The 11,537-nt window shown below is 43.4% G+C and overlaps 1 protein-coding gene across 1 annotated transcript; it reads right to left on the bottom strand.

Annotated features, from left to right (window-relative positions):
• Window positions 1–3,227: 3,227 nt before the first annotated feature.
• Window positions 3,228–10,467, bottom strand: HPX (hemopexin). The gene is made up of 10 exons (XM_072610137.1): window positions 10,359–10,467; window positions 10,127–10,191; window positions 9,560–9,631; window positions 8,995–9,137; window positions 8,543–8,696; window positions 8,120–8,329; window positions 7,642–7,749; window positions 4,218–4,348; window positions 3,925–4,087; window positions 3,228–3,560 (listed from the first exon to the last, which is right to left on the bottom strand). The coding sequence occupies exons 1-10, from the start codon at window positions 10,424–10,426 to the stop codon at window positions 3,334–3,336; spliced, it is 1,341 nt and encodes a 446-aa protein (XP_072466238.1). The 5' UTR covers window positions 10,427–10,467; the 3' UTR covers window positions 3,228–3,333.
• Window positions 10,468–11,537: the final 1,070 nt, after the last annotated feature.

Below are 11,537 nucleotides of genomic sequence, written 5' to 3'. Positions count from 1 at the left end.
TTTCTGAGCCAGCCCTGACCGCTAGTTGACTTAGTGATGTTTCAGGCCTAAAACCACACCTCCAGGTAGCTCCTACTTGGGCGATTTCCCGATGAATTCAGGGTAAAATGCCTGAGCAGGAAATACCAAAAGTGCATGTTCCTTTAAGAATTGACCACTCCTTAACCACTCCCTAATGCCACCCCAAAACACCTAGTTAGCATATTTGGCACAGGTGATACTAGAGAATATGCTATATATACTTTACCTGTATCCCTCTAAGGTCGCAGGTTCCCTAAGAACTCTCGCCCGCTGAAAAGCGTAATAAATCTTTACTTTGACTTCAACAATGCTTGAGTTCATGAATTCTTCTCCAGACCACCTGCCCCTGATAGCCTGGTGTTTGTGGGGGTCTCACACCCCCTGCCAGCCCTTACCAATTTGTTTTCAAACCTTTGAAAAGACATGGACTCTGATTACAAAAGCTTGTTATTACTTGTAAAGGTAAGGTAGCCCTCCAGAGGGTGAATCTTAAAGAGATTATTGAAATTGAAAGATGAACCTGTTATATTTTTAACTGAGCAGAAATCTGACTTTGTAAATTTTTCAAAAATTCTTTTAAAACTGTTATTTGTCAGATATTTTAGAAAAACAATGATTTAAACCTGTTGTTTCAAGGACAAAATTATAATATATTTATGTTAAAAGATAGAATTGTGAAGTGAGCAGGACCAGGACATTGTACACAGTAACAGCCACAACATTTGATGAGTGACTTTGATAGATTTAGCCCTTCTCAGCAATGCAAGCACCTAAAACAATTCCAAAAGACTTAAGATGGAAAATGGCTTCCACATCCAGAAAAAAGAAATATGGAATCTAAGTGCAGATCAAAGCAAATCATTTTCTTTTTTAATTTTGTTTTATGTTTTTCTTTCTCATAGTTATTCCTGTTCATTCTAATTCTTCTACACAACATGACTAATGTGAAAATATGTTTAATAGGAATGTATATGTAGAGCCTATATCAGATTGCTTGCCATTCTGGGGAGTAGGGAAGGGAGGGAAAGGGAGAAATAATGAAAAAATTTATGGAAGTGAATGTTGAAATGTTGAAAACTAAAAATAAATAAATTAAAATAAGTATAATCAATGTATTATATAATTATTATATTTTATAATGTTATTGCATAATATATAATATTAATAATTATATAATAAATTAACTAAAAAATTAAAAAGATAACATTGAAAATTTTGCTAAAAAAGTTAACATATGGGAGAATAAAGTGGAAAAATTAGGTGGAAAATCCTTAGGAAGATGATTTTATAATTGAAAATGACCTTCCCAAAGATTTAATTGTAAGAGTTATAACTGATAATCTGGAGTGCCTGGAGACACAGTTTCAAAAATACTTCCCTTGAAATTTTGATTCTAAAAAACTAAGTTGGATTCATAAACCACACCCAATTGAAATAAAAACCACCAGTCATCTGCCATTAAAAGTTGAAGAAGAATTTGCTAAGTTATCAAGAGACACAGGATTAAGACTTGAGTTTCCTTTAAAAAAAAAAACCTTAAATGAATTCTGGCTTGGGATTAGGACAGAATTTTGAACAATTTCTGAAATGTTTGCACTATATATTTATGTGAAGCAGCATTCTCAGCGTTGACAATTATAAAATCAAAATATCAATTAACTCTAAAAATGTCAAAGATGCTCTACATCTGCCAAGACTTAATTCTTTGTGTAAAAATAAGCATATTCATCTCATTAGTATGCAAATTTGTTTTAATCTTTAATAAATGGCAAAATTATATATACCAATGAATTATTTTAAAATAAATTTCTTTATGATTTATGATCAGTAAATGTTTGATTTGTCTACCTATTTCATATATCTATATACCTGGGGTCACATAAAAATTTCTTGGGGGAAAAGGGATCACAAGTGGAAAAAGTTTAAGAAACCCTGGATTAGAATTCATTTATTCAATGAAATAAAAAATTAAGCAGCAGCCATCTACTTCCTCCACTGCTGCCACTCCTAGTGAGGTCTCCAGTTTCAGTCTCCCTCACCTAATCTGGATGGATGCTGACTAGGAAAATCTCAGTAAGTTTTTAGGAAAGATCTCTCCAGAAATGTATTTTCCAACTCTCATGGAGGAAGGATGACTTTGCTTCACTGCCATCCAGTTCTCATAGTAATCATTCTCAGCTCCTGTCATCTAGGCGTATCTGACACAGGTCACGTCAGCCAGGTGTTTCTGCATCATCTCTGACATCATCTGGTGTCATTTCCTAGTCCTAGGTGGTGGGATAGATGGGAATACCCTAGTCAAACCAAAAGAGAGACTACCTCCTGAGCTCACATTGCAAGCACAAACTCTTTAGACATGGAGAAGGTTTTTGTCTCTGGCGTCTTTTCCAGTAAAATAAACAATTGTCTCAAAATTTCTCCCTTATATTGTGACATTAGAACAGCCTCAGGCAGCTGCCTTTGTGTTAAATGCCCCCAGACAATTAACATCCTCTTTTTTAATTATCTGAGGCACCCAATGATGGCCAAAAAATGAAGTGGGAAAAAACAAATGCTAATGGCTTGGGAAAAGTTGCCACAGTCATATGTTGTTGCAAAGAAATGGATAGGTGAATGGCTGAGTGGATGAATGGACATGTGAATAAGTCAATATATGATGGATGGATGGATGGATGGATGGATGGATGGATGGATGGATGGATGGACTGATAAATGGATGTGTAGGTGGAATGTACAGACAACAGGATAAGCAAATCAATGATCAAAGCATCAGATTTAAATTTAGAAAGGTCCATTGAGATAATTTAGACCACCTTCCATTTTACAGGTGAAGGAAACTAAAACACAGAAAAGTTAAATGACTTTCCCAAGTAAGTACCAGATCTGAATACCAAGTCATCCGTATCTGGATTTAGTTCTCTTTCCATTAATAATAGTAATATTTAGCGATTATATTGCATTTTAAGGTTTGTCAAGCTTTTACCAATATAATTTCATTTGATCCTCACAATAGCCCTATGAGGTAGGGGCAATTATTACCCTCATTTTACAGATGAAGAAACTGAGGATGAGAGAGGCTAAGTGACTTGCCCAGCATCACACTGCAGATTAGTCCTGGAAGTGGGATTCAGATTCAGATCTTCCTGACTGCAAGTTTAACCATATCTAGTAACATAATGGATGGATAGATCAATGGGGAACAGAGATTCAGAGCAGAATAATTTCTAAGTTTTATTGTGTAATGGCTTAGTTCTTGTGGAGGGTCCCAGGTGGACCAGGTGTTAAAGATTAGGAAATCCTGACCAAGCCTCTTCATCGTCTGCAGCCCAGGAAGCTGGAGGCTACATTCAGGGGTGAAGGGGGGTTTTTGGCAGTCCTGAGTTCCTCAACATCTCTGTAACGGTATGCATTGCGGCCACTGACCAAGTAGAGCTCGTTAGGTCTGCACAGAGCTGCGTCCACATGGTTATGGGGTATCGAAAACTCTGTCCATGGGTCCTGTCCACCCAGCTTGAGGTCAAGCTGCCACATTCGTCTTCCTGTAAGAAAGAGACCAAGAGACCATCAACTGCCATGAAGACACCTCTCTGACCTGGAGGATCCCACTGTGACCTAGGAGATGATATTACAGCCCAGGGGACCCTGACACAGCTCAGGAAAGATCAGTATAACATAAAGGTTCTTACACAACCCCAGAAGTTCCTACCACATTGGAGAAAAACCTGATACCACTTGGGACAGTCTAGCTTCAAGAAAACCCTCATAGCTGATGAGGCTCTGACAAAGTCTCAGAGAATCTGAGGCAGTCTGAAAGAACCACTTGTATCACATCACTCCAATCACCACACACATACACACATGCACAGACACCCCACTAGCACCCTGCCTACCCTTGACTCTCACCAGAGATAATGTAGAGCTGAGATGAACCAGGGCAGGTGAAGGCAGCATCCACAACATCAAGATTGATCCCATAGGGACTTCCTAGTTCTTTGTGCAATTTCCGAGGATACCCATCCACCAGGCGGTAGCCCCCATCTGTCAGGAAGATGTAGATCTGGGTGCCCTGTAGGGATTGACAAATTGGTGCAGTGTAGATAACTATAGACACAAGTCCCAAACTTGCCCTCTGACCCTTCCCTTGTGTCCCTTTGTCCTTCCTCAGTCCTTCCCCTCTGCCTTCTTACTGTCAATACCTCAATCAGATAGAGCTTTTTCTCCCAAGAGAAGGCAGCATCCACACTTGAGGGTCCCTGTGGCCAGTGGTGTGCAATGGGCCATCTATGCCAGCCATCCCTCTTTGAGTCCAGACGCCAGTAACTGGGACCTTCAGGGAATATCCATAGGAGGAAATACGAGATCATAGATATGACATAGGAGAGGATGTAGGAATGTAGGGATGCTGGCCATGTGTTGGATATGGCTAGGGGGTACATATGAATTGGAAAAGCATTTGTTAAGCAGTACTTACTGTGAGTGCTAGGGGACATGAGGATGGGGAGTCAGATGACAGAGAGAAAGGGGAAATGTAAGATGATGCTAAGAACACAATCAGACATGGGAGGCCATAGGAATACAAGGGATACAGGGAACAAAAGGGGCATAGACAAAAAGATCTGCCTGGATGCAGGGTAGTACAGAATCATATACTCTTGGAAGACCATCTAGTCTAATACATGCCAAAAAAAAAAAAAAAAGAATCCCCTCCAGGTGGACTGTTGCTCCAAAACCTCTACTGAAAGCTCACTACCTAATGAGACCACTCATTAAACCTTTGGATAGCTAGATGGCTTCATGGGTAATTAGGCCACAGGGCTTGGAGTGAGGAAGACTTGAGTTTTCATCTCAGCTCACACATTTGCTTAGCTATGTAACCCAGGAAAGTCACCTAACTGCTATCTGCTTCAGTTTCCTCATGTGTAAAACATGGATAATAATAGCACCTACCTTCTGGGGTTGTTGTAAGGATCAAATGAGATATCATCATAGCTCTCTGCAAACTTTAAAGCCCCAGATAATCTAAGGTCACACAGGCAAGCAGTTGCCTATTTGCTCTGTTTGTTAAGAATCTTCCCAACCTCAAGTTTAAATTTACTCTTATCTGTTTTCATCCACTGCTTCTACTTCTGTCCTTTGGAGCTAGCCCAAAATAAAATAAGCAGCCTAAGGAGGTAGTGAGCTCCCTATCACTGTAATTGTCTAAGTGGAGGCTAAATAACCACTCTTTGGAGATGCTGTGGAGAGAATTCTTGGTCACTTTTGCCTTCTGAGAGCCAATGATACTTGAGCTGTGTACCTCTGGCCTTTCCCTGATTTTATCCCTTGTATCAGTAGCAAAATGGCGCTTAGAGTATGTCCTTCACCACTAGCCTCCAGCCTCCCTGGAGACTGGGGTAACAATTGCTTTGGCACTTTGGCTTTGGCCTAAGGGAAATTATAGCCAAGAAATATCTGTATCAGACTGGTTGGACCACTTAGAGCAATTAGAATCCATTTTTATAGGAAGCACCATCTTTGGGCCTTTGATTCCCACAAAAGACTTTAGGACAGAGGCTGGAGTAGTGGAATGGGAGCTGAGGGCTGGGGTTTCTTTGCAGGAAATCTCTTCCCAGTAGGGAAAACTGACAATGATGAAAAGATCTTGTCTACCATACAGTGGGAAGGGCACTGCATTTATAGTCAGAGAACCTGGATTCAAATTAGACCTCTGCTAATTAGAGTGGTTCAGGGGAAAGTGTATATTTGGAGCCAAATGAACTGGGTTCAAAATCTGGTTCTGCAACTGCTTGCCTATGTGACCTTAAATTCTCTCAGCCTCAGTTTCCTCAGTAAAATTAGGGGGTTGTCTCTAAGTTCCCTGCTAGCTTTAAATCTGTGATCTTATGTGTCCTCTGTATATGACAGATTATCTCACTTTCCTGGACTTCATTTTCTTCATCTGTAAAATGGCAGAGAGGAGGAGGGAAAGAGTTGGACTCGATCATTAAGGTCCCTTTCAACTCTAGACTGCCTGATCTTGCATGTCATTTGGTACCCTGATTTGGGGAAAACTGAGGCAAAGGATTCCTTCATCTCTCATACAGCAATAAGTAGCCAAATTGGGAATATAACTGTGGTCTTCAGGAACTGTTACATTACAGCAGTCATAGCTGCTGTCTTTTTATTCACGTACTCAAGGTGAGAACCAAAAATATAGGAAATAGTAAAATGATATGCCTTTTCTGTCTAAAGTCATGAGCAAGAGAGTTATGGGAGAGGGCCAGCTTCCCCTCTGAAACATCAGACAGGCATATCCATTCAGAGATAGAAAGACCTTAAATACTGTCTAGTACAATTCCCCAGCTTCAATCCCTACCAATGTTACGTTATTCTTGAAGAAATTAAAAGTGGGACAGCTAGCTGGCCCAGTGAATAGAGCACAGGCCTTGAAGTCAAGAGGGCCTGAGCCCAAATCTGACCTTAGATACTTACTAGCTGTGTGATCCTAGGCAAGTCACTTAACCTCAATTCCCTCCCCTCACCTGGACTTGCCAAGGTCATATAGATAGCAAATACTTGAAGTGAGATTCAAACCCAAGTCCTCTGACTCAGAGGCAGTGTTCTTTTGTGCCCACACTGTGTATCCTGGAATTCTATGTGGTCACTGAGGTGATAAGCTATCTCCCCTACTGGACTCATAACAAGTAGTGGTGGGGACATGGCTCTGTGCATAGAGAAGCAGGCTTCATCTCTGTCCCTGAAGAGGGAGATGCATGAGGCTTGGGTAGTTTGCCCATGAGATGAGAAAGATGAAGCACAAAGATGGCCCAGGGCACAGAAGGCTTAGCTCAGAGGGGAATGTCTTCTCTGTGGGACTAGGAGCTCCTCTGACCCATGAGGGGTAGGGGGTATCTGATATGCTTCCCCTAGGTGTTCCTGTAGGCACAAGAAGTACAAATTCTCAGGAAACCTTAGGAGCTAGGGCCTGTGCTGAACCGAGGATCTACCTGAGTGCAGGACCCAGGGAACTCTCCCCTTGGCCTTCTCCTTTGAAACTGAGTTCTAGGAAGAGAGAACTCAGAAGAAAGCGGTTTGGGAACCCATAGCAAACGATAGCTAAGAAAGTCGCTGAGCTCCCAGGAGACAAAGAATGAGCTTGGAAAACCAGTCCTGGGTCAGACTGCTCTCCCAGTGGTGTGGGTCCTAGAGTCCATACGGAAATAGGGAGGATGTGTGGAAGACTGACTCAAAGAGGGACATAGAGGATTTCTGGCAGGACACAGGTAGGATATAGGTGGGACACACAGAATGGACACAGTGGGACAGTGGCAAGAGATTGGGTTGGGATGTGAGGGAGAAGTTCCACAATGTGCATCCTGAGGATAAAAGATGGAAGGAAAAGCTAAGGGAGGGGTCCTAAGGATGGAAGATGGATGCCAAAGATAGGGAAAGTGGCCCAGAGAGAGGTATTAAACTCAGGAATGGAAAAAAGGATCCTAGAACTAGAGGGGAACCCCAGAGAGATCCCAGCAATAGCAGGGGTGATAGGGTTGAGAGACAAATCCCCAAAATAACAGAGGGAGCCCAGAAATGGGAAAGAAGTTCTCAGGGAGGTTTGCATTATCAAGGTTCATCTCTCACCTCTAAAGCCATACGTGGCACCATGGTCATCAGAAACAAAAGCAGAGAACACGATATCTGGGCTGCAAGGGGTGATGCTAACAGATGTATTCTTTTGTAATGCATGACCTGAGTAACAGAGGAGGTCACATATATATATATATATATATATATATACACACATATATACATACACATATATATGTATATATATACACACATATATACAGGGGTCAGGTTGAGAGTCAAGGGAGGTGTTGGCGGTTTCTTGGGAGCTGTGGGGTGAAGGATAGGGGCTTAAGGGGGGAATAGAGTCTGAGGCTCAGACAAGGAAGGGGAGTTAATGAGGTCATAGGAGTAATGGGATCAGATGAAGTCACAGAGATCAAAGGATATGGGGGCCAAGAAAAAACATAAAGTCATGGGGTCAGCAATCAGGTGTGTGGGAGCCAGGAAGGTTCATGGGGTCATGGGGAATCACGGTGGGCAGGTTTTATACCTCTCCCAGGGCAAATCATGAAGTAATCTTGGATATCACGGGGGTACTGTGGGGGCACTTCCCCTGTCCCAGGGTTAAAGCGTCGAAATTTGCTGCCCTGAAAGCAATAATAGCGGCCAAGCCAGCGCAGGGCTGAAGAGCATTTCAGGTCTTCCCATGGCCGTTTCTTCACCTTTCCAGTGCTCAGGTCCAAGAACCAGGTTCCATTACCTGCCACACCCAAACCCCACCACATCTGTCAGGGATAGACACCAGGACCTGTCGGGGACATCACTCTCCCCTCTGTCTGTTAGAGATACCCTCCTGCATCTATCAAGCTCACCCCCATATCTGTTATTGACATCCCCTAACATGTGGCAGGGCCCTGCCTAAACCCCACCCCCACATCAGTCAAGGTCACCAGATCCCACGCCCCAGGCTGACCTTGGAAGAAGAGAATCCCCTCTTCCGGGCATTCCCCTGGGTGACACTCAGTAGCTGCGTCCAGTGGGGATGGGACTCCAGGGAATTCTTTCTGGAGGAGTCTTGGGTACCCAGACTTCAGCTTCCCAGCAATGTACACCCAGACCTGATCACCCTGACACATACACACACAAAAATACTTCAGCTTGGCTGTACCCTCAAACCTTGTGCCCTCGCCTCCAGGAATAGACACACACACACACACACACACACACACACACACACACACACACACTTCTCTTCACCATGTGCACATGGGCACTGTTCTGCTAACACACACAGCCCCAGGGAGACAAGAGGCTCTGCTTTTTTGATTCTCTCCTCTGTCCCTGTTAGTTCCCATCCCCTGTGGTCCTCCCAGTTTTCCTTTCTCTTCTGTTCTTTGCCCCCCTCCCCGCCTCAGTCTGCTCTACCTTGAACAAATATACACCATCATGGAGCTCAGGCCTGGCTTTGTGATGCAGACGGAAGGCAGCATCCACTGGGACCTCAACATCTGGCCATGTTTCTGAGATCAGCTCCCGGGATCCATTGTGATTCTTCCAGACAGACTCACCTGGCAGTAGTGTGGGAGCGGGGAAGAACTCACATGGAGTTCTAGAGTCTCTTCTCAAGGGACTTTCTCAAGATAAAAGACTCAGAGATAGTTCAATCCTCAGGAGAAAAAGGCCCCATCCACATATCACAATTCCCCAAATTCCTTCCTCTCTTCCCCTGAGCACTTCATCTGTGCCTCTAAATTCCTGCACATCTGAACCCTGAATGTTTTATTTCTGATCTCCAAATAATTTCATCTTCATCCCACAAACATTTAATCTCTAACCTTCAAAGGTATCTATGACCCTCAAGTGCTCTTATCTTTGACTCCATCTAGAACCTGCAAACACCAATATCATAATTCCTGACCACTTCGATCTCTAACTCACCCCAAAAGTCTCCATCTCTTGCCCCGAAATGCCCCAGCCCTGATTCCCAAACCTTTGAAGAAAATCATGTTTCCAGAGTCATCCAAGGTTACTGCGTCAAAACCCCAACCGTCAGAACAACGGCCTAGCAAGAAGGAGAGACAAAATCAGGTCAGGGGTTATAAAAACTGTTGTTTGTTTTTCATTCTCAAAGAGGACCATGGCATTGGGAAGGTGATATAGTGACATGTAAGTGAATTGGGTTTCAGTGAGGCAGGGCTATTCAAGGTTACCTGCCTCACAAAGCCATCTGCATCCAGCAGCAAAAGACAACTGAAAGGGTGCCCAAAGGTGGCATAAGGGAGGCTGACTGATTTACCCATTTATAGAAATACAATGAGATAAGGACAGAGGTGGACGCAGGCAGACAGACAGGAACCTAGACAGACAGACATAAATAAACAGGCATACCAATAGGGACTTGGATGGACAGACAGATTGGAGGCATTAAAAAGTAGGACAGAGAGAAAGACTGGCAAATATGTAGATAGACAGCTGGATGGATATTCAGAGGGATGAAGAGACAGAGAGCTGGAGAGACCCAGAGATGAGGACAGACAAACAGACACCGTGCCCTCACCAATCTCATCTGGGTGTAATTCAGTTCCATTTCCCCTTTCAGTTCCTGTCTGCAGCTGGGGGATCCTGGAGAGAGATCAGGGATTGTGAATCCTAACCTAACCCTTCCCTACAGCTCCAATTCTCCCCTTCATACTTCACTTGCACCCTTTCCACCCTACTCTCTAAAATACCATCCCCACTCCCTGAGATACTCTCCCTGACCAGCTGCCTCCTTCACTGATTGTACTCACAGAGGGTGAGCAAGTGCCAAAGCCCAGCACAGGCCCAGTAATATCAATATTCCTGGGGCCTTGGTCATGCTGGCAGCTACAGAAGATGCAAGAGGGCAACAGGGACCTGGAGCCCTGGAAACCATATATAGGGCAGACAAGATTACGACACTCCTGTACCCTCCCCCTACACCCACCCAGTGCCCCTGGCTCCAACATGCCTCCCTCCCTCCCCTCCCCAAGTCTGGGACAATATCCATGATTTCATCACTGTAAACCATGAACCATAACCGGGAAGCAGGGACCTAGATAATTCCTTGCATGATTTCTCTTTTCCTCTTTCCCTCCCGGCCCACCCCCTTCCGGTCCCTAGGTACATCGTAAAGGTATGGGAATGCTGTCATGACCTTGCGTGTGAAAAATGTCTGCTTCACTTAGTCGGGGAGGGAAGAAGAACAGGAAGAATAGGTTGCTCGGTCAATCGAAGAGCAGCAAGGGTCTGATTTCAGTCTTGTCCTTTCTCACCCAGAAGGGTGCAGGCTATTGTCTACCCCAGCAGACTGGACTCTGAAGAGTACTTTCATTCAGGGGTGTGCTGGGAAATGTTTAACTATTGGTTCTCCAAAATGTGTCTCCATGACATATTTTAAGTTTAATATTCATTATTAATATTTTCTCCATCATTTTCTTAAGTATAATCAACAAAACAATAGATTAATCCCAAATTCACAATATTCTCTAAATTCCGAGGTGCAAATGCTCACCTAGAACATTTAACAATCAGCTGCCTCCAGCATACTCTTCATAGGACTGATGTCTCCGAAGCACCCTCAGCAGCCTGGTGTGTACGGGATGGTCTTAAGGGGCCAATATATGCCAGATACAATATATGTCAGTAGATTCAGAATACCTCTCTGTTTGAGGAGAGAGTTGCATCTGACAGGAGGATAGCCTGCTCAATAGGATTTAGAAATACCAGGTAGCACAGGATTAAGGGTTAAGATAAGAGCTTTTCATGCTTATGTAGAAACAGGGAAGGGGGTTGTCTAGGTATAGGGTTTTCTCCTGTAATCTTTGTGAACAAGATGGAGAGAAGTGGTTAGCTGATAGTAAAGTTGGGTAGATTCAGAACTGGCTGAAAGATTTTAAAGAATAGCCATTAATGTATTTAAATCCATCCATAGGGAGGTCTCTAGAGGA

Source organism: Notamacropus eugenii, chromosome 5, assembly GCF_028372415.1.
Source record: "Notamacropus eugenii isolate mMacEug1 chromosome 5, mMacEug1.pri_v2, whole genome shotgun sequence".
Taxonomy (NCBI): Eukaryota; Metazoa; Chordata; class Mammalia; order Diprotodontia; family Macropodidae; genus Notamacropus; species Notamacropus eugenii.
Note: the sequence above shows the minus strand (reverse complement) of the source record. Positions and strands in the feature narration are given on the sequence as shown.

What these genes read in the sequence shown, in the direction of transcription:
- HPX (XM_072610137.1), bottom strand. Translation starts at nt 10,426, where the DNA reads ATGACCAAGGCCCCAGGAATATTGATATTACTGGGCCTGTGCTGGGCT. An exon ending in AAACATGATTTTCTTCAAAG is followed by an intron (nt 9,138 to 9,559) that starts GTTTGGGAATCA and finishes CACTACTGCCAG; the next exon opens with GTGAGTCTGTCTGGAAGAAT. An exon ending in CATGATTTGCCCTGGGAGAG is followed by an intron (nt 7,750 to 8,119) that starts GTATAAAACCTG and finishes TCTGTTACTCAG; the next exon opens with GTCATGCATTACAAAAGAAT.